This window comes from Bemisia tabaci, chromosome 1 (genome assembly GCF_918797505.1).
Source record: "Bemisia tabaci chromosome 1, PGI_BMITA_v3".
Classification (NCBI taxonomy): domain Eukaryota; kingdom Metazoa; phylum Arthropoda; class Insecta; order Hemiptera; family Aleyrodidae; genus Bemisia; species Bemisia tabaci.
Window position 1 is genome coordinate 83991756 of NC_092793.1, and position 24173 is coordinate 84015928.

At 36.4% G+C, this 24173-nt stretch overlaps 1 protein-coding gene across 6 annotated transcripts in view; it reads left to right on the forward strand.

Annotated features, from left to right (window-relative positions):
• Window positions 1-14868, forward strand: part of LOC109029730 (unextended protein) — a 197435-nt gene extending 182567 nt beyond the window's left edge. The window contains exon 13 of one of the 6 annotated variants that reach the window (XR_011900842.1): window positions 673-793. Coding sequence is in view for 3 of the 6 variants with exons in the window: in XM_072306315.1 (XP_072162416.1) it covers window positions 637-873 (237 nt within the window). In the remaining 3 variants the exon portion in view is untranslated. Of the gene's footprint in view, window positions 1-636 lie in introns of all 6 variants that reach the window. The other 5 variants (XR_011900841.1, XM_072306317.1, XM_072306315.1 and 2 more) reach the window with 5 other exon arrangements.
• The last annotated feature ends 9305 nt before the right edge of the window (window positions 14869-24173 follow it).

Sequence of the window (24173 nt, forward strand, 5' to 3'; positions counted from 1 at the left end):
ATGCTTACCCATACTAATGTTTTTTGTTATTTTTTCAATGTTGAATACAGAATGCAGCAGTCCTTGTCTTATTGCCCCTATGGTACTTACGGCAATCTCAAAACCTAAATTAACTAGTTTGCATTTGCATTCAAAATATCCAAGAAATGTTTTGGAATGTTAAACGGTTCTTTTTCCATCCTATCTTATTTTGCTGTGCATTCCCTAAAGCTTTGGTGTGGCTCTTTGCCGTGTAAATCTGTCTTTATTTCTTCATTTTTCGCAGTTCTAATGGACTAGAATGAATCTTAAGGTTCTCTTCTCTCTTATGAATATTGATTACAATAATGTGGGATGATATTAAACAATTAGATTGAGAAGAAACATTTTGGAAAAAAAACCCAAACCCACTGTGTACCTATTTGTGCTTCTGCATTGATGAGTCTTTTTCTGCTCATAAGATGGAATGTTACAGTCTAGGGACAAGTGATAGTTAAAAAATGTTTGGTTGGTACCTATCGTCTGATATCTATTTAAAATTTCTTTTACAAAGAGGAGTGTAATCAAAATATTTTCCCACTGTACCCAATATTCTAAGAAAAAGTAGACTGGCCTTACCTTGTTTATTTTTATTCATCTTTGTTTTGTTGTTTATAGATATTTATTACAACAGATTGTGATGGTTGGTTGCAGTTAGATGAACTGAATGGCCAGTTTAATGACTTCAGCCCTACCCAGCATCAGCACAAACAGAACTCCACCAAGTCTTCATCATTAATCTCACCGGTGTGTCCTCGCTCCAAGATTGATGGCATTGAAATTGCAAGCCTTGAGGAGCAAGAGAACCTACTTGATCACAGAAGCAATTGTCAAGAAGAAACTGGTGTATCATAACAGTGGCTGATATTGACGTTTTTCATTGTGACTGTACATTGAGTCAGTCAGATTTGATGCTTTGATTCGCTCTTGTCAAATAAGGAAAGAAGATTTTATATAAAGTGTCTAAAGTATTTGAGAATTTGATGATTCCAGCATAAGAGGGACTTGGAAGTTAAAGAAAATACCAAATGGAAATTTAGAATGGAACAAATCGGGATTTAATGATTTTTTAAAGATCCCCCTTTTGAACATCCCCTGCTAAAGAAAGTAGAGTTCTTGTCTCTGGTTTAGTGAATGTAAGTAGCAATTAATAGACCTGCTCTCTAAGGGATAGTAAATGTCAAATGAGACGATTGGAGTTCAATCTACTCTTTTCAATTTCATCCTGTGGTCTTAGTTTCAGACTGGAAGTCATCAAGAAGTCCCAGCTACCTATTCAAATTGTTTGTTGGACACCCTGAGAAAAGAACATCATTCGGTATAAGTCTAAGTTCATCAGGCACCAGAGTTGGCCCAAATTTTGTTCAATTGAGGCTGTTTATGGGGGGGGGGGGGTGCATCCAAATTGTAAGTTCATGTAGTTCGTATGGTTGATAGGACCAACCTGGAACTTTTGCGTCAGTTTTTGTCTCTGATTTTGTATATGCATACTACCGTGCTAAGGTGCTAAGGAGGAACGCCATGTGAGCCTTTAGACGTTGCCATATTTCCTTTATAAAAACCAAATTTACTGAGAAAATGATGAATATTTTATTTTCAATTTTTTCAGACAATTTTGTTGGCAATTTAATTTGAAATTTCTGACAACTTCAAGGAAAAATATGCATAATTTTCCTCAAAAATTCATGTTTTATCAGGAGAAATTTGGCAACTCTCGAGCGTTAATACGGCGTTCTTTATCAGGGCTGTAAAGGGCTCAAGTTCGTCAAAGGACCAACTGTTGGCAAGAAAATTGATTTTGGGAAAGTCCCGCTTGCATTCACCAAATGGGGACCCATTATGTACTTTTTTGGAATTCAAGCTTTTCCACCGAAAATTTTCAATGTTAGAATGTCCGTTTACAATATATAGAGGTTTAATATCATTAATTTTTTTTATTGTTACCGCCGGTCCTTTTCAACAATTTCACAAGCAGCATTAATTGAACAATTGCCCTCTAGAATGAATGGGAATGGGACGCCCACACCAATGTTAGTCATGAATGCTCTCCTGCCCTCACATAAAGAGATTACGCCAATTGCACACATTTTGGAAATTTGTATTTGCATTACGATACACTGCAAGTAACCACCTATAATTATTCGCACTATTTTCATTTCTCCCAGCAAAAGATAGAAAAGAATGAAAATGCAAATTTCATAATCGGCGATGTTTTGCAAAGGCAACTCGATAATGACGCACACACCTCCCACTTTAGTAACCAGGAAATAATGGCCAGGAACCTTTAAAGATTTTTCCTTTTAATTTCTTTTGATGAATACAGGATAAAGGGTATTATTATCATGCCCTGAGAATGCCTCCTTGCAAGGAAACAATTACGTGGCAGCTCGGTGTATATCCTTTTTCGGCACATCATTGTTTAAGGGACGGAACTCACCAGGTGTTTCCACTTAAAAATCATTATTCTTGTTAACTTCAAAAACTTGCGTTCCATGCAGAGGTATTGGTACAAGGAACCAGCCTTTTTCTTCAGACTTGCATTTTTTTTGTCTGTTTCTGAGAAATGAACAACATAAAATTTCTTTTTGGATGCCCCTTGTAGGAGGTGTGTCACATTAGAAACTGGACCTTGGTCATAACTACCCCACCATGAGTCCAAATTAGGTTTTCTCCATCCTTTCTGAAAGCTGACCACACAATTCAGGACACTACATTCACAGATTTGAAAAACTGAAATTAGCTTTCTTGGTACAGGGTTTGAGTCAAAGCAACTTCACGAGTGTCCCGCAATTCTTAGGAATTTCTGACGAAAAGTAATCCCTTATTCACCATTTATTATCGTTTTTAAAAACGTTCTTCTATGTAAGTTGTCATTTGTTTTTAATTAAAGATTGATTACTTGTAATTTTGGTACCCTTTACTTTCCTCTTGTCGAACAATGCCACCAACACCAATGAATTTGTGCTACCGCTACTTCAATTGCAAAGAACTCGTTTTAAACTTCTTTGGGATAGATTGCATGCAGCTTCATTTAAGAATTCCCTTTAATTTCCTTCATCTTGTCAAATCACAGACTCTCTCTAGTAATTAACACTCTCAGCAGTCTTTAAGGCCAAGGGAGCAAGGGAGGCAATTGCCCCCCGCCCCTGCGTTTCAGGAGACCTATCTAAACGAGGTAAATTTATCGAATCGCTGGAAACTTGGTTTTGGTAAAATGACGTGACTGGTAAGGAGAGTTCTTTGTTTCTGCTGCATGCAATCCACCCCAAGAAGCTCAAAATAAGTTCTATACAATCGACCTGTTGTAAAGTTTTGCTAGGGCAAAAATAAGAGTTGTTTCCCGTAGAAAATGTCTCAAAAATCACGATGAGCGCATCGGCAAATTCTGAAATGCACTCCTAACTTCACAATCTGCGTAAGAAATTGGCGTGTTTTTAGCTTCCCGCTTTAAGTAAGATACTATGGCACAGACGAACATTCTGTGAAAGGAGTTGTTCCATTCAACCTCTGCTCAACAGAGTGTTCCTCAATATTCTACATGGCTGACACTTCCGCGCGCAGTCGAGGAGAGCACAAGGTCAATCAAGGTGGATATCTCTCAACAGTCTCAACGTGAGGAAGATATGAATGTAAACATGTTGATTGTTATCAGGTGGTTAGAATTTCGTCCTGTCACACGTGTTTTGGCGAATTGGCGTCAGCCATGTTGAATATTGCAAAACATCCTATTGAGCAGGGGCTGAATGGAATGACCCCCTCAACAAAATGTTCACCTGTGCTGCTGTATCGTTTTTGAAGTGGGATCCTCAATAAAAACGCAGATTTCTTACACAGATTGTGAATTTCAGAATTTGCCGATGTGCTCATCAGATTTTGGAGACATATAGTATATGTATTTAGTTATGTTATCAGCTTTCAGGAAGGTCGAAGAAAACCTAATTTGGATTCATGGTGGGTTACTTATGACCAAAATCCAGTTTCCAACCTGAGACACCTCGCGTTACTTTAACAGTTCAATGAGATTTCTCTGTTTAGAGTTATCGTGACCCTAGATAAAGTTTTCCCCAATAGTTTTTTCCAGGAAAATATTCTGTATATGGGGAAAATGTGTTAATTTTTTTTCGAATTTAATTTAAGTCATGCATTAAAAAATTGTGAATAAACTGTTTTATCAACACTGTAGGTACCTTATTGTAATTTTATATATGACTCGTGTATTTCAGGTTTAAATATAAAATTTTAAGGTATATTATTTATTTACATATTTTTACAGAATTACTGTTCCCTTCTTTTGTAGTTAATTTATTATTATTATTATTATTATTAATTAGTATTGTTGATTTATGAATAGTGTAAGTCAATTGTGAAATAATCTACGCGTAATAATTATTGTTAACAAGACTTGTCAATTTCAGTATCAATTGGAAGCCAGAAAGCTTAAACATCTATCTGTGGTGCATAGCATCCATTTTGAATTGCAGCATGAAAACTAACAATAAGTTCGAAACTAAGTTTTAAAAATTGAGTTTTTGAAAACTTAATTTTAAAAAGTCATTTTTGAAAACAAGTTTTTGATACTGATTATTTTGAGTCTCTAGTGCAGCATCAGTTTTGAAGAATAAACTAAACATTTTGATTCTGTTGTAATGATTAAATCATAATAATTTTGATCTTGTGCCAGGCAAAGTAAGTTCCAGTGAAAATTTCACTAAGTCCTGAAGTAGGGAACATAATAAAACTGAGTGTAGTTAACTGATGTTCAAACAATTTTATATCGGAACTACTTCAGTAAAACATTTATAAAACGCAGAGCCAGTCAATTTTAAGATCTGGAATTCATTGCAAGAGCCATAACTTCATGGATAATGCACCATTAATTTTGTGCCAGATGCTAGTTGAAGTGATTCTGCTCACATAAGTATTGTACCCTCACAGTGTCTCCAAAGTGTGCTAAATTTTATTTACAACCGAGGCTAATTCTTGTTACAGAATCAAGCTCAGTGGAAGTATGAGTTCACGGAGTAAAGATATTTTCACATTTTTGTAATGGTTTATAATTGTTACTGATCATTTTTATTCATTGTCCAAGTCTGTCTACAGTTTTTTTCAAAGTTGGTCTGTGTTACCATTTTGCTGTATTTTCCCTTGTAAAAGCTGTACCCCAAATTTGGAAGTGGCGTGAAAAAACGTTGAAACAGGTTATTTTTATGTGCAAAAAAAATATCATTGACAGTATGCCTACATAATCCTGTGTGGCAAAATCCTGCACAGAAAATGATTAAACCATGCTTGACAATAGAGGCAAGGAGGTACAAAAGAAGTGAATCAAAGAATGTTCCAAGAAATCAAATCTCTGAGACCATCTTTCAACCCAATGTCCATGATGATCGATTTTGAGAAGACTGCAGGAAGCACTGTGCACGAAGTTTTTGGAGAAAATTATGAAGTGTGAGGGTGTTTTTTTCACGATTTTTAATGTATCTGGTATCAAATGGGCCTGTTGCATGCAAGAGATACAGCCGTGCGAATAGACTTTATAGAGGTTAAATGACACGAAAATTACGATGGTCGCATTAAAAAAGTCTGAAATACACTCCTTACTGCGCAATTTGTGTTGTTAGGAACGCGCTTTTTCAAATTTCCCGCGCCTGGGGGCAGTTTTCTAACGGCAACTCGCGGCTATTTCCGGTCAACTAAAACTGACAACATAACCTAAAAATCGGAGCTCGTGACATCGTGAAATGAAATGTAGAAGGATTGCGTTGGATATTTAAAAGTTGATCGATTTGGTTACCGCATAAAGCGTATATGGACCACAATAGGAGATCACGTTGGGTTTGTAAACAAACTGAAGGAAAAAATAACAACAACAACAACGACTCGGCATCTTCCGGAAATCACCGAGCCCGCCGTTTGCTCGTTTCCGGTGATTAGAAAACTGCCCCCAGACGCGGGAAATTTGAAAAAGCGCGTTCCTAACAACGCAAATTGCGCAGTAAGGAGTGTATTTCAGACTTTTTTAATGTGACCATCGTAATTTTCGTGTCATTTAACCTCTAAAAAGTCTATTCGCGCGGCTGTATCTCTTGCATGCAACAGGCCCATTCCGTCATGCATTTTTCAGGAAGAGTATTCCAGAAATCCAGAATTTGCACTTGGCATAAGGCATCTACCCACGCTAGGTTTTTTTTTAGGAGAAGCGATGAACGAAGCTTTACATAGGGTGTTCAAAAAGTTTTGCACACTTCCGGATTTGGAGCAAACAAAAGCAGCTATTGATTTGCGGTTTATGTGTGCTTAAAGTAGACGTAATTACCAATAAACAACAAGACCAAGAACAACTTTCTAGCTTAAAAAATGACAGAGATACAGGGTTTTCAAAATGACATGTAGCGTGATCCCCTCCAGGATTTTTAGCTACAAATATGTTTATCAAGGGGAAAAAAGTTAAATGAGAATTAAGTGTTTTTATTGAAAAAACTTACAAAATCTTACGGAAATTGACGAACTTCAAGTTTCTTCATCGGATGACACAGATGACTCAACATTCGGCTGATTTTCGAAGTATTTTCCACCACTTTGAACACAAAGCTTCAGCCACTCTGTCCAATTCACAAGGGTAGTCTTTTCGAAGTCCTCTTGACGGAGGGTTTTGAAGCATTTTTGAACAGCAGTTTCGATCTAGGCTTTGGAATGGCTCTTTCTAGAGTTAAAGAAAGTTCTGAGAGGCACACGGTTTGATTCCATAGCCTAGATCAAAACCGCTGTTTGAAAATGCTTCAAAACCCTCCGCCAAGAAGACTTCAAAAAAAAAAGATCCTTGTGAATTGGACAGAGTGGCTGAAGCTTTGTGTTCAAAGTGGTGGAAAATACTTCTAAAAACAGCCGAATGTTGAGTCATCCGTGTCATCCGATGAAGAAACTTGAAGTTCGTCAATTTCCGTAAGATTTTGTAAGTTTTTTCAATAAAAACACTCAATTCTCATTTAACTTTTTCCCCCTTGATAAACATATTTGTAGCTAAAAATCCTGGAGGGGGTCACGCTACATGTCATTTTGAAAACCCTGTATCTCTGTCATTTTTTAAGCTAGAGAGTTGTTATTGGTCTTGTTTTATTGGTAATTACGTCTACTTTAAGCACACATAAACCGCAAATCAATAGCTGCTTTCGTTCGCTCAAAATCCGGAAGTGTGCGAAACTTTTTGAACACCCTATGTAGAAGCATTGTTTAAGAGCCCATTTTATAAAGAAAATGAATAGCTTTAAAAGATTCATAATTTAGCAAGATGCGCAGGATGCGAGTAAGACATGTGGATTAAACATTATGATGGTTGCTAATGTAAGTGACCTCCGCTTTTTCCACAAAAACAAGTGGAATTGTTACTTGACGGTTGCGGGTGGCTTACCAAAGACAAATAACGTTTTTAAAGGCTAACACAATGCTATTGCTGCTCTTATCTTGCTGAACATGCCTCAACATGGAACCTCATAAAAGCTTTCTAAAAAGAGGCATTACGGGGAAAGAAAATTGGAAATTTCATTGCCGGCAAGTCAGCCCTCCAGAATACTTGCATGAAATTACCCAAACCCTTCCTAATAGAGTCAATTTTCATTTTTTGACGAGGGCTCTATGTATCCACTTTTTTCATGATTTGGACGACTAGAGGATTTTAAACATGAGAGAATAACTCAATTATTCAGCAATTTTTCAAGGTATGCTCCCATTATCTTGTTATCTTTTTCACCTGTAAACTATTGACTTTTCTTTCTCTGACACAGGATTTTTCTGTAACTTTCATATTTGATTTTGTCTAGCAAGCGTTTTCAAAACTTGATTTTTTTTTCCTGTGGGATTTTGACCACAGGATTTGTTGGTAAACCATCAAAAATTTTTATGATTTCATGAATTTATAGGATACTACTTTCTGTTTTGTCGTAAGGTGCATTGCTGCTGGTGATTAATTCTTCCTACATGAGAATTTCACTACCTTTATTGCTGTCAGGGTGAAAATTCTAGTATCCGTTGCTACGCTGTAGATGAGTTGTAATCTTTTGACCTATGGATGCTGCATTTACAATAAACCAACTCGTTCGATATGAGAAGAGAAGATGAAAGGGGTTGAAGGATCCTTCTAATTCCTTCCATTGTTTGCTGCTCAGTCTGTGTCACCTGTGACTGGAATTTGATGAGTGACAGTTGCATCTAAGAGGAACCATCCGCATACGCTCCAATTTTCTTTGCCAGGCAAAATTTTGGAAGAAAAAAAGTAAAGTTGAGGACAGCAAAATACCATATTTTCTTTCCCTGCATAAAGTTATATAAGTAAGGAGCACCGAATTTTGAGAACATGAGAAACCCAACCTGACACAGGGGCCCTTGAGATACTTGAAAAAGGCTGTGCTTTCTCTCAAAAGTTATGTCAATTGCTTCTGCCATTTTTTTTAGAACTATAAGGATTGTATGCATCATCATTCCTTAGACAGCTCCTCTCTGGAGAAAGGTCTAACTGTTTGTTAAGCGCAATTCCAAATTTTTGCTCTGTAGCAGTTGCACTGTAAGAATTAGGCCAGGGCTTTAAGTGCTCCTCAATGATGCTTGGAGGGACATGAAACGCTTGATTCAAGAATTTTCCTGTATCTGAAGTGTTTGGAGCTAAGGCCCAAAGAGTGTTAAAATCTGGGATAGGATTTTCGCTGGGTGCCCAGTCGTGTTGCCAATATTAGATGGTCTCACTGTGAAATTTTTCCTTTGCATCCTGACTTATCATACATAGATCACTTTTTGACTTAAACCAAGATTATTTTACAATGTTTTTCCTATTTTTCCTCCAAAATTATTTTAATACAAGTAGAACAAGACATTTTGTTTTTTAGATAGTATCTAGATTATCCATTCGATTCTATAATCAGTCTGCAAAGCATGCAAGAAAAACTTCCAAAATTCACCGTCAGATGGCCGTTGTGTGCCTAAACAATTTGACCAAAGTTGAGTCAATGGAAGAAAAAGTGTGACTCCTTCGTATATACTTTTTATTTAATACCTATTCAAGCTTGAAATTTTTTTTGAAAAGTTCTCCATAAAAATAACTCCTTTTTTGTGTACATATATTCGCTCTCTATTAATATTCTGAAAAAAATTATTGCTCTTTTGGGTAAGTTTTTAGTGTATTAACTTGTACGAGGAAGGACAAAAAAAAAACCAACATTTTGCTGTAACTTGGCAACGCTGGAAAATATTCGGGTTCTACCGCTAGGAGGTTTAACTAGGAGCTATGAAGAGTTATTAGGCCAATTTTCAACGTCGTAGCACATTTTCTTTCATTTTGGTGAGACTTGGCCTAAGGGATTGTTTAGCAAGTTCGTCGTTTTTGAAGACGGGTCAATTTCAGTAACAACACTTTGCGCTCAAATTTGTCTCTCTTACTCGATAAAAATACGGCTTTCTCTGTTGAACTTTTAAAGTGCTGCTTTTGAAGGACAAACCTCATCAAAAGTTCCAGTGTAAGTATGGTTTTTCGCTTTAAAAATAGTGCTCTGTCTTCCGAAACCCCTGTGCGGTTCTATACTACCATCGCCATTGGCTGGAGCTGATGAAAACATGCAAAATTCGCATTTTTTAGAGTGAAGATGGTCAAAGATAATTTAATTAACCAGTAAATATCACTTGAATGTAATACAGAAACATTCAAAACATTGCTGTGAAAAATTTGGACCTAAAACGCGTTGTTGCTGAATTGATCCCCCATTCAGCATTCTAGCAGCTAGGTGACGGCCGCTTGGCTTCCAGCCGACGTTCGAACAATAAATCACACTTTAAAACGAAGAAAAACATTTTTTCACCATGTCCTGGGTAAAGCATGTTCTCTACAAGATTCACTCCAGAAATTGATCAAGTTAGCCGCGCATTGCCTGTGAAAATCACCTATCTTACAAAACGACGAGCTCAGCAAACATCCCTCACGCGAGGGCTCGCCAAAACGAAAGCAAATGTGCTACGACGTTGAAATTTGGCGTAGTGACTCTTCAAAGCTCCTAATTTCACTGCCTATCGGTAGAAATCGAATATTCTCCACTTTTGCCGAGTTACAGCAAAATTTCGGGTTTTTTTGGGTCCCTCCTCGTACTTGCCCCTAGAGAATTCGAATATTGAACGCTGTTGAATTAATCAAAAGAGAAGAAAAGAAAGAAAAAAAACTTAGGATAAATTTAGGTTACAACATTATATCATCCATAGGAATCAAAACCAATCAGTATCGCCTAAGAAGTGAAATTATACATTGGGGTTTGAATGCTGTGGCTCGCCCAACTATCTGACTCATTTCACCCAGTGAAGGGTTCAGGAAGTTAAAATGCAGCATAATTAAAAGGACAATCTTTGTGAAGCTACACTAAAACTCATAAGTAAAACTATTGAAATAGACCTTTTCAAGGTATTAAAATGATTAGCAATGAAAAAAAGAAATACAAAATGTAAAGAAGGGCAGATTGCAGGTTTTTCAGGTAAGTTGGCTCACGCCTGCGTAATGAGATTGGTCTGCACCTACCTTGAAGTTCATCAAAATTATATTTGTTTCTTAATTATGTTATAATCATCTTAATTATGTTTCTCTCGTATTTTGTATTTTTTTAGTACCTAAGGTAAAACTTTTCCTTCCTCCGTTGCTATGAAAAGGGCCTCCTGAAACCACCCTCAATCTCAGAGCAACCCAGATGGGGCCTCTTTAAGGAATTGGACTGAGTACCTAAAAACGATCATGAATACGGCCCAAAATTTTTAAAATTTCATAACTTAGGACGTCTCAATAGATTCCTATGACATTTTTCAATCAATTTATCTCCTAAGAGAACTTTCAAATGATATGTGGGTCTCAAAATTGATCCAGTTCTGGGCAGTATTCGTGTCGTTTTGACAATTTTATTAGCATAATAGTTTTGTCGTTATTTCTCCCAAAAGCCTTTACGGAAGGTTGAGTCTAGATAGTTTGAACAAAAATTAGTGTCAATATCTGTTCATTTCCCTGCAATTGTAATAGGCAATAGGCAACATGCATCCTAAGGAAACATTCAGTTTCAACTTCACTAATTCAGATTGCTAACTTTGCCATTACAGTGCCATTTGCAGTAAAATTCGTTGGCGTTTGAAACTGGGCACCACCTCTGTGATTGTGTACAAGATATCCTTCAAAATCAAGGTATTTTCAGGTCACTTTTCACCACTTACAGATAGGTAGCTACTTTGTTGTGGACATTTTTTGAGGTAAAATGCCATGAAAAATTAGGAGATGAAATTGTATACACCTATAACAGATGAGACTGTTATGCCTTTGTCTCCACGGGACGTTTTCATAGGATTTATTCCGGGGTCGAATCTCGAAAATGAAACTTCCGGCAATTTCCGCTGTTATCGTTCGTTGTAAGGTCACAACTCGCTGTGAAAAAAAACAAACCGAATTCTCGAAATCAGTGGGCTACAGACGTGAATTTGTATAAAAAACTGTCCCCATTCACCCCAGATCACGGTATTAAAAGTTTGATTCAACTGGCAAGTAAAGAAATGAGGCTCACCCAATATTGCACACAGGTTACAAGTGCTAGGTGCATTAAACCATGCATATCAGGCTTCTTCTGCTGTAATTTTACAATGCACAAAGCTAGGGTCTTGGGGTTCGAGGAGTCAACCCCAAGGAATCAAAATTCAGAAATTTTAAGTTGCCGCCGAGGGTGCAGTTTATTTTTAAAAAAGTTGGATAAGTTTAGTACACCAGTTTCCAGTAGGTACCAATATACTAACGAAAAAAATCCTATAAAATTTCAGACAGAGCAAATCATTCTTGGAAATCGCGCTGACTACTTGTTTTACGCTTATCTGGGGGGTTTCAATTTTGCCTTTGAATTACCATCCGTATGATCAAAATTGCTTTTTTCTGCAAAAATCGGCAGAGAGAAAATGCATCCCTTCAAAACTGAAGAACAAGTTGTTTTACAGAAGAACCACCTTTTTTTATTTTAGTACCCAGTTTAGACCTATCATTTCTATCAGTATTTTAATACCGCTAAAAGTGATATTTTACGATAGTTTTTGCTATCTGCGATCAGAATAGATATCCTCTAAGGTGGAAATAAAATTGTGCGTACTCTTTACTAAAATTCGAAAATAAAACATCCTCCCCTTGTAAATAGGTTCCAGGGGTGATGAAACCAAAAAAACTTTTCTCGTAAAAGCAACTTTCCTTAGAATAACTTTTTCTTGAAAGAGAATTCCAAAAATTCGGTTTATTACTTACCAAGCAGTCATCTAAGTAGTAGAAGAAAGTAAGTAGAGGAGGGAAAAATCACAACACAGGGAGTTCATTGTGATTGGTTGCCATGCACCTGTGTTAGAAATTTCAAAGACTTCATCCTAAAAAAATGCAATACTTTTAAGGGAAAGTGCAACCATCTTAAGTTACTCATGAGTCACATTATCAGCGGCAGTATCTTTAGTCTGCAAAATCCTCAAACCATGTTCACCCTTGGTTTTCATACGCCTTTCTAATCTTGTTCAGTGTGTGTTAGTTTTACCATTAATTTTTTTTTTTTTTTATTTTTTTTTTTTTTTTGGGAGAAGAGACAGTTTCTTTCAAATTAGGCCTGGAACTGAAACGCAATAATTCATATTCCCTCTGTTCTTTTCCCATTTTTTAGCAGTTTTATGATCTAATAGGGTTGGACAGGCTAATCTTTAAATTGGCACTCAGCAGTCAACTAAGTGTTGTGATGATGGTTTTTCAGTTTTTCTGCCAATTTTAAGATGATGAATTTTCGTGTGATTCAGTCAGGGATGCATATTATTGGATTCCTCTAAGAATTCGAGCTAAGGGGATTTTATCGAATTTTCTTCAAGAACATCTAACGACTGTCAAACAAACCATCAGGATATCCTGAGATATTTAAAGTTGTAGGATTTTGACAGGATATCCATAGAATATGTACGGCTGTAGCTCGAAACCACTTATGTATTTTACAGTAGTTTAACCTAAAATTGGACGGCGTTAAGTAGAGTCAGCTTAACTTCATTTTTCTCTCCTTAATTTCACTTTACGTTTTATTTGTAGCCAAAGATCAAGCAATATCTTAAGTCACTATATTTTCATTTATACCGGACGTCTATTTTTATCCTGTTCATATGCAACACTCAATATGTAGCAAAGTTTAAAAAAAAGAAATTAAAGATGGGAATTAATAATATTAAAAAAAAAAAAAAAAAAAAAAAAAAATTAAAAAATCTTCAGAGGAAATTCTCAGCTTCCTGGCATCTTATCTCTTAGTTTTCAGGAATAAATGAAACATGAAATTAATAATAACAAAAAAAAAATTAAAACATCTTTGGAGGAAATTCTCAGTTTCCTGGCATGTTATCACTTAGTTTTCAGGAATAAATGAAACATGAAAGAAAATCATTTGTCCTGGAGTATATTCAGGCTGAAATTGCTTAAAACTATCCATTGACGATGCTAGGAGAATTAAAGAAATTATGTAATCATTTCTCAGACTTCAAAATTAATCAGAGTCAGCATAACTTCATTTTTCTCTCCTTAATTTCACTTTACGTTTTATTTGTAGCCAAAGATCAAGCAATATTCTGTCTTGAAATTTTTTAAGTCCCTATATTTTTTATTTATATCGGACGTGTATTTTTATCCTGTTCATATGCAAAGCTCATTATGTACCAAAGTTTAAAAAAAGAAAATAAAGATAGAAATTAATAATAAAAAAAAAAATAATTTAAAAAATCTTCAGAGGAAATTCTCAGTTTCCTGGCGTCTTATTTCTTCGTTTCCAGGAATAAATGAAAGATGGAAGAAAATCATTTGTCCTGGAATACATTCAGGCTGAAATTGCTTAAAGCTATCCATTGACAATGCTAGGAAAATTAAAGGAAATCATGTAATCATTTCTCAGATTCAAAATTAATTTTAAAGAAACAGCAACACATAAACCAAAAAAAAATATGGAATTGCCACTAAACTGACATGAGTATTTAGACGTAAGTTATAATCTGATTTTTAAGAAGTGTATTTGTCATTGAATGCCTTTGAATTATATTTTTTTATTTGCTCTTGTCTGTTGTTTAATTTGATAATTTAGAAATGTTTACTTACATTCGTTTTTTTTTTGTTTGATTATTTTTTTGGTTATTACTTAAAATGTCAGAATCAATATATTTTAACATTGTTATAATATTAGATATCTAGGATTTCTAGTGGTCTCTGATGCATTATACAAATAGGTAGCTTTGATGACCTTAAACGTAATTATCATGTTCCCACAGAGTAGACTAATTTCAAGGAACAATGTCTTTATGTTCTATAGTATCAAACAGGGTAGAGCTGTTTTAGCAATTAAAAATTTGAGTTTTGAAACAATACCATCATCTCCGAAAAAAAAATTTACCATGGATGTAAAAGAACCAAATGTCTCATATTTTATCTAAATTCTCATACTTGGTTCAGAATAACTTTTAAGAAGTTATTCTGTTACTCGTCTTGTTGCATTTTTAATTATTATAAGCAATGCTCCTGCATTTTGTCAAATATTACTATGACAGCCTTGAAATGTTGGTAGAGCCAAGTACTTAATTATCTTTTTAAAACTTCATTTGTTGTTGTTTGATCTTTGAAATTATTTTATTTGCTCAGTAATCACGAGCTTTCTTGCTCAATGCATGTACCAAATTTTCTTTTTGTTGTGCCAGTCATACATTGTAAGTCGATAAATGCAATCTTGCAACCTTATCATGTAGTCGGTGATCTATTGTACATGAATTTCAAACACAAGTACAAACTTGAATTCATTCAATACCAATGAATTCAATTGAAATATTATTAAAACGCCTCCCAACCCAATTACTATTTTTCCAAGAAAAAGCTGCTATGAATGCTTAATTTTTTTACTCTATGTCACTAATATAACCAGGATTCGAAATCAGTATTTGATTTGAATTAAGCTGATTAATATCTGCTGGTATAATCATCACAGGGAATTTCAGCAGCTTGAATTGAGAGGATAAGGAGTATTTAAGGTCAATTAATAAACGCAATGATTTTGTCATGATTTCTTTGTACAGATAAACTACCTTCAATATTATTGCAGTAATATGATGAATGGGACTGCCAATAGCGGCAATCAATGATTCGTAAATCTCCATGAATTTTCAAAATGTGGGTACCTATACTTTGACTTTTAATTCGGACTTAATGGTCAAAAAAGAGGAATACCGGGCAGTTTTTCCTGACCTACTTTTTCAAACCTATGAGTCATTTTTGAAAATTATTGGGACTATCTTTGGCATGATGCTGTGAGCACTCAGCAAACCCAATGGGTCAGTTAAGAAGTAATTTTTTTTCACTGTGTCACTCGAAAGTAGTAAGTGGCCGAGGCTTGCAGTTTTTTCCCTAAATTTTTTTGATGACCGCAACCCGGAGAAAAGTTGACTTGAAAGTTAATCCAATTATATTGGATCAAAAATCGGCGGTTAGAAAAAAAAATTATACATAAGGTTTTATGTGCCCGAGTTGTTCATTGAGGTGTCTGGGACTCCCAGCAAAAAGTCCCCAAGAACCCCCCGTACTCCCGACCCCCGCCCTCCTAAAACCCCCCAAAAATCGACCTTGCACCGGTTTTTCGTAAATAACTAAAAAGGAACTTTTTACTCATTTATTTGTACAAATAAAAAAATATGTAGTACGGGTAACACTTTTAGACGAAATTTCATCTTTAAAAAGCTTAAATGTAACTTATAAGATAAGACTTACATTATAATTTACAATTTAACTTATAAACATACTACCTCAGGCTATTGAGGAGGGAAAACTTAAACAAATCTACTTCCGAGTAGAAATGTCTTTTTATTTTAATTTTTGAAACTGGACAGCCATTACCGGCCAAAGTCCCAAGAACCCCTGACTGCGTCCGAAGATCGCAAGGAGACATTAAATTTAAATGAAAGATAATTTTGAGAACCCCTGGATTCCAAGCTCGTGGTGTTTGCGACGTTTTAATCTTCGAATGCAATGGTCCCCTTCCAAGAGCGCAAGTGCTTCAGGATTCCAGGTAGCAAGACTGGAATCCTCCCTGCATCCTACGCGCATCGCGGAGGGAAATCGGGCCTTACCGAAACGTAGGAGAGGGATTGTACGGCCTTGTCTCCACGGGACGTTTTCATGGGATTTGTTCCAAGTTAGAATCGCAGGAATGAAACTTCTGGGATTTTTCCCAGTTACCGTCTCCACAGGAAGGGGCTCATACAGTCCTGCGACTAGTTTGCGCAGGAAGATAAATTAGTTAAAGTCGAGTATTTAATCGGGATTAAAATAATGATTGCACTCAATTGACAATTAGACACATTATTTTAACTAAACAAACATTAACAATGTAGTAATTAATAAAATATCGCACAATTCGTTTTCACTTCTTCTTCTTCTCTCAGTGAGTCCTAGGGGTACAAGTACCAATAAGTACCATATTTGGTACTGGGAAAAATATTGAGTTAATCAACTTCGTAAAATGGGATTTTTCCCTGGGACAAATCCCGTGAAACGGCCCGTGGAGACAAGGCCTACCTGTTTGTAGTTTCGCACATTTCGTCGGTTGGAGAGGGTATCTGCCACGCCTTCCGAGATCGCTCCTACACGCATCCGGGAGAGGCCGCGGAGCGGTATCGCCGGCACGATTTGAACCGGCTTCCTCTCGTGGTCCAACAGAATCCGGGTTGGAGCCGTGCATTCTCAATATTTTAATGCACGGGAAAAATTCGTTCATTTATTTTCCTTTGCAGTAAATTTTTAACTTCGGAATTTTTCAAATTAGGAAGACGTTAATGTTGGATGTAAGAGGTTTGCGGACATCTACAGTTTTTTCCTTTCCAGACCTCTTCCATGCCACTATAATCCTTCTCCCTAATTTAATAAAGATAATTTAGAAAAGAAAAGAACGAATTTCTCTCGAGCATTCCTTGTGAAGACACCATGATTACAAAAAAAAAAATATTATCTTCCCTGCAAGTAGCTGCTTTGAAAACTTCATCATCCCTAAAGTGTCTATTTACTCACGTGTGTGCTTGCTTAACATTAAGTCCAAAATAGTATTCATCCAAAAAAAAAGAAGGTAGGTTAGGTTCAAAAAAAAAAAAAAAACCTAAAATCTTTAACGAAGAGTAACAACGGATGAAGTAATTGTTTCAAATTAAAAATTCCTTACCTGGTGTATGCTAAAATTTTATTAAAATGCTTGCAATTTTAAAGATACTATTTTGGACCTTAAGTCAAGCGACCGTGTAAGTGAAAAAACAGACAATCAGGGGTCATCAAATTTCCAAAATGGCTATAATTGATGTCATTCTTGTTTATCTTTTCTTACATATTATCGAATTATATTCTATAAAAAGTACTATTTTGAACTTTATATCAAAGGTCCATGTAAGTGGAAGAGTTGAGGATTAAAGGAATATCGCAAGTTTTCAATCTCAGCTACTTGCTGTAATACAACGTCAAAACTTTTCAGTCATTTATACTTTAAATTATTTTATAATTAGTATCTCATAGTCATCTACAAATTGGGAACAAATGTTCACCTCAACGCCTCATTTAGAGACTCTGAAACAATTAAAAGTCTCGAAGATAATACTACTTCAATTCTCAGCTGTTAATTTATCATGGAAAAAATTCTAAGCTTAATAACTAGGTACTTTAACAACTCGAGGTTTTCAGTATAGTTCTTCCTTAATTCTTAAGAAGGCAGACATCAATTTTCGATTTAATAATGTTCAAGTTTTATTTTCTTAGAAGAGAGATCAATTAAATTCCAAACAGACTCTGAAAAGCAGATCAAGCCCAGAATCATGTTGACCAGTTTTGCGCACAGCTGAAAGTTGCGACAAGAATGTTGACTTAGTTATTCAATCGCTGATTAATGGCTAGCACCATTTAGGAAGTAAGGATGGCTCAAATCTGCCATACAAAAGGTTCAACTTATGCATAGCTTGAGTTTAAAATATAAAATATTTGCGACTTGAAGTCGAATTCAGAAATTATAGGTTTCTCAACTTGCAGTTGACCGTAAACCAACAAGATCGGAGCCCAAAGCATTAAACTGCAAGTAATGACAACAAAGAGTGGCCCATTGTGAAATTAAATGAATGTGGAACACAAACACTGGTAATTTTAAGATTCGGAAAAAGGCTTACAGGGTCAAAATACTGTTGAATGAGCTCAAGTTGTAGGAAAAATTAAGAAAAAAACTGAGAGAGTACACTTGCTGAATTTTATTGCCGATCATAATAAATTATTTTTTAATTACAATGAAGAGAACTCGCAACTGTAAACCTAGAGCCCCTAGCTCTAAGCCCCCCCCCCCCCAATTATTTCTCCCTGAAATAATTGAAATAAAAAATATGAGTGCCTACAAAACTATCACTGCAAGGAACTGACACTCATTTTCAAACACTGCATGAAGGATTGGCAACTCTTGCAGGAGTTAATCACTCAGTCATCTATATCTTAGCCTCCTAAATTTTCATTTCTGGTAACGCTTAGTTCCAGCGTTCTACCGGGCCGATTTGCATGATTTTTGCGGTTATCGACAAGCAAGTGTCTCTAAATGGGCCCGCTCTATTCGGATTTTGAAAATATGACCCAAGTTTTTTTACATTACATAGTAAAATTGCGAATTCTCTCATTTAAACAATGTAAATGTTTATTTATTGGCACAGTTTGGTTGAGCGTTCTGCTGGGCCAATTTCCATCAATTATTTTCGATGAAAATCCAATGGATGATAATTTATAAAACAGGCAGTGACGGTCTACTCTGTCGAAGGCTGAAGTAAAATCAACAAAAAAATGGTACATTTTTTTTTTGCCTCTTCCTGCTAAATTAAATCTTAGCTGTACTGGTCAAGTTAAAAACGTTATCCACTGTTGAATACGATTTTCCCCAGTAGCACATCTTGTGATATAATTCGTAAAAAAAAATTAAAACTGGTAAATTTCACGAGTGCAAAAGTTGTGTGTGAAAGAACTCGTAAAAAATCAGAGTCTGAGAACTTAACGTAAAAAATTTGTAATCAAAGATGTAAAAAAATTGGGGGACTGAACTGAAATCTTTACGTAAAAATTCGCGATTTTTTACAAATAGAAAATCAGGAAAAAAATTCAGAAAAAAAAAGTTAAATACGTAAAAAATCATGGATTTTGTACGTAAAAACAAGGACAGAAAGAAATTCAAGGAAGACAAATTTTGTTCGTTTTGAAAGTACAATTTTTACGTTCAAAACTGTCATCACTGAATTTTTTCCTGACCTTTTGATATAAAAAATCTCTAGTTTCCTTTTTCACCTTTTCGAGCATCTACTTTTTATGTAAAAATTTTGGGGAGACCCAAAAAATTGGGGGAGAATGTCTGAACGGAAAATTCGCTAAATTGACCGAACAGAAAATGCCTTTGTAGTTTATGACAAGGAAATTAGGCAAAAAAATCTAATGTCCCCTTAAGATTTTTTGGAAAAAAAAGTATAGCCCGAAAACTGGATACAAAAACACATTGTTCTGAACAAATAAACCAGAGTTTTTAAAAGTTCGAGAAGATTTTAATAACTTATTTTTATTACAATAGTTATGACATTCTTATAAAAAATTGATGCATGTTAATAATATTTAAGAGAAGAAAAAGAAAAAAAAGGGGACATATCATTAAAATGTACATAATTTTTTTCACATATTCATGAACAACAAAGGTACTTTTGAAAGTAGGTATACCATCTTTAAAATATCCATGATAAATATTAGTTTTTGCCCTTATCCAGTTTTCCCAAATTCAAAAAATATTCAGCAATTCGTTCTCACGCATATTCAACAATAAAAATATTCACTTATACAGCGCAAATTCGCCCTTCTCATGCAGAAGCCTCGTTTGCTCAGTAGGTGGCGCATTCGATTCCTGATAGGCAGGTCCCAGGTTCAATTCCCGACAGGTAGATATTAATTTGAAAGTTGATCTAAAGGAGAATTAATTGACGACAGATCCAGATAGGTAAAAAGTCTATTTTTTTCTTTACGATTTATCATTTTAATCAATTTTAGGGAGCAGGAGTTTTTTTGCGCCTAACTTTTTATGTAGAGAAACTCGATCTTTTTACGGGAAAGTCTTGTACTCTTTACGAATTCTTCTTGTAAAAAAGACTACATCGGCATTTCACTTTTGGTCTAATTTACGTCTTTTTTTACGAATTTTTTTTGGTAAATCTTACGTCTTTGTGCTACTAGGGTTCTAAAGCCTGCTTGGAAGTCGTTTGCTATGTTGCTCTCCTCTACCCATTTTACCAATCGCTGCAAAAGTAGACCTGCAAAGAGTTTTGTCACAGTATTTATGAAAGAAATCCCTCTGTAGTGAGCGACATTATCTAAATTTCCTTTCTTGTGTAATGGGAAAATAATAGCTTTTTTGAAACTTCCTGGTACAGCACCTGTATGTAGCATACGATTAAATCCTTCTAGTAACTTAAATCTTAGAGGGAAAGGTGAAAATTTTAAGAATTCGCAGGGAATTCGGTCTTCTCCTGGGGCCTTATTTTCTTTGGCCTTTTGCAGCATAAAATCTAATTCCTTAATACTAAAAGTTGACTTTTAAGGGACGTCCGCAAAAATCTTAAGGAATTACGTCATTTGGGTTGTTTTTGGCTACAAGTAAATAAAATCTTCTTGTAAGAGTTTAACAAGGCCTGATAACTGCCCTCGATAATATACGTAGCGTGCATACAGTTGGAAAGACGTATTTCCCTAAGATTTTTGCGGATGTCGCTTAAAAGTCGACTTTTGAAAAAGTTCTTTTTAACTAAGAGCGCATCATCTAACTAATACAAAACCAGGGTTAAAATGTGTCCTAAAGCCTCTTTGATACCATATGAAAAGCTTGTTTTAGGTAGACGATGCGCTCGGTGTCAAAAAAGCCTCGGAGTGATAGAAAAACACGCATTTTCGGTAAAGTGCGCCTGCAGGTGTATGTTCAGGCAACCGTTAATCACGTATCCAGTGACCTATGGACCAAATCATGATTATTCCCGTAAACTACATTGAGTCAACTTGGAGAACCCGCATTAATTTCCAGATCCTACGGGGGCCGAGAAAGGCCCTTATCGATACCCTTCCTTTTGACATAAACCCTGACTTTTGAAGTGCAGAACCCCCCTTTTCCCCCATGGGACGCCAGGGGGGCTTTGGGACCATATAATGCGGATTCCTTGGGGTAGATTCCCTACGCATCCCCGCGATCCTGAACTTCGTACGAACCAAATTAACTGAAGAAAAGGCCTGGTACGGTAGGTCTGGGCTAGCCTGTATATTAAATCTAAGACTCATAAGTTCTAGCAGCGTATGCCTTGAATGCTTAAAAAGAAACACAAGCTTTGAAAGTTTAATAATATAAAAGCTTAAACTTGATCCCAGTTTCTCTTATGGGATGCCTGTAAGTGGGAGAAAGACAGCTCACTGTGGGAGAGAGGTCACTCGTGATAAGTCGCATCAAGGTCATATTGCTTAACCCTACTTTTTTCTGTGATCAAGTCACAGGGCTTCAGAAATTACTTTTCATGTCCTTTACCGTGTCAATAGGAAGAAGAATGTTGTAGCTGGAACTTATGACTCTTCGATTTTAACAAAGATTTCTTTACCAGTGAAGCGTTCTTTGCAACCTGGTGCTCACCGAATATTCTACGGTGGATTGCACCGAGTCATTCTACAATTCCCGGAGCAATTCACCGCATGAGCATCGACTTCGTGCTGATAGGTGCTGCGGGTTGATTATTACCTTAATCCCTCGCTCCCTCCGGCAAAACACTGAAAATAAGGAGAGGAAAACACCGAAATGCCACAGGAATTATACGGATATTCACAAAATAGGAATTTCGACATTTTCATTGGTAAAGGCTGGCTAAAAGCCAAAAAAATTGAAAACTTGTTGTTTATTTACATTAATGAGAGGTCAAACATTTTTGAAGGACACTCGACCGTTCGGATCTATCACCAAAGAAGCACCACAGCACCAAGACATCATCACCGTCGAAATTTGCAGTGCCACACCGGTGTAGGAGTGGTGAGGAAAAAAACGCAGCCTACGATGGCGCTGCAGAATGGAATGGTTGAAACATGTTTTTGAAGATTTCTAAAAAGAAGCATTATATCTCCGCGGAGACAATTTGTCGTGCAATTGCATCGTCATTTTCGTACCAAAAACTGTACTAACTGTAAGTAGGAATCGACTATTTGCGGGCAGATGTCCCCTGAGCTTAAATGGCCCATTTAAAAAATCTGATTATAGCTCCTGCAAATTGAAGATAAGATCTCTATTTTGAGATGCCGCAAGACCCCTTATACATACTCCCTAAGTGAGCCACTAGCTGAGATTTCAACTAGAAAGAAATGTCTAATGTCTTGTCTTGAAAGTCTCATGTTGAAAACTATTCTAACAGCAGAAAGTTCGGCAATCCTTGGAACTCCCGGATGAGATATTGACAAGTGGATATATTACACTTTAAATTGAAGTAAGACAGTGCTAATGACATTTGTATTTTTGCATTTAACCAATCCCTGATGTCAGTCTGACGTAAAGCCAGTGTGATGTCAGACTGAGTCTGTGTTTCGTTCGGGCCATTTTGAACCCGAATTTGATCTCCACTTACCTTGGACAACCCCCCATCCCTTGTTTGGTAGATGGTTTGATTTTCCCGCGCCAAAAGCTTTTTCAGACTGTTCCCACTTCCAGGGTTTAAAAAAAATTCCGCATGTGTGATACATCGATTCTCATGTAACTTAAGTTGAAACCCCTGAATACGGCCTCCGAAATCTGTCATCACCCAGGGCCCCCATTTTCATGGGAAGAATGTCGCCAAAATACCAAAAAACTTGTTCTCCGAGGAAAAATCTACTTTTCCAGCAAGATGGAGGGTGATGAAAAAAATTGAAGGTCATTTTCAGATTCGCCATTCTAAAATACATAAGAATCTCTCTATTACAAATCCAGGAAAATTAATAAAATAAAAACTGCATCCCTGACAAAAATTAGTCAATTTCGCTCATTTGCCCTGAAAAAGTGTCTTTTACAACACTTTCACAAAAACTTTTACACAAATTTAAGCTCGGAAAAATCTCCTTTGCCAGAAAACTGGAAAGTGATGAAAATAAACCAAGGTCATATTCGGATTCTCCAGCTTAAAATACACCACACACCCTACCGCAGGTCCAGAAAAAGGACTACGTGCGAAACGAGCCATTTGGGGCTCGGGCGGATACTTTTGAGACTTAAGTCTGCCCTATTCATTCAGATTACGGTGTGATTCCTCCACGGTGCATGGACTCCACACACTCACCCCCATCCAAAACTGATGCATCGGATCCACAGGTCGTGGAGCCCACGCACCAAATTAGAGAGAGACAGAAAAAAAGTGGTGCGTGGAGCCCACGCCCTGTGGATCGATTGCACGTGTGCATCGGCTCCACAGTGCATTCCCTCCACAGGCCCATAGTATAGCGCAAGGTAAAGGAGGACGCCTTTCATTACGTTATTGCAAAACATTCAACGGCGGGATCTTCCGAAACCAGAAAAATAAGTATTATTTATCGCGGAGGAAGAAAAAAACAGAATGATAACAGTGAAGTCTCATTTTTGTAGGATGGAAAGTTGATCAATGCCCGCATTTCATAGTCATCTAATCGCGCCTTCCAGCAATTTTACGTGTTACAGTCGATATTAGGGTGGCCCTTAATTTTGAGTCTTCGGAAGTTTCAAGTGCGGCACCCTCTAATGGTTCAATTTAAAGAGAAAATAACGTGAAAAAAATACGAATGGGGGAAAAAATTTAAAACGCATCCCCAAGAGCCAAAAGTCGCGAGCGCTGCGCGCGAAAACGCGTTTTCCAGCCATTTCGCGGAATTTTTCCCCCTTTCAAACGTTGCTACGGCTTTAAGGATAACACTATTTTGAGAGTACTTACAAAAAAAATAACCCAATTTATCTCGCCCATGTTAAAATGTCCTTTTCTCTCCCTCAAAGTGGCCACATAGTGCGATTTTTCGTATCAATGTCCCCGCAAGGTGAGTCTTTTTTCTACCTTTAAAATGTTGCTGA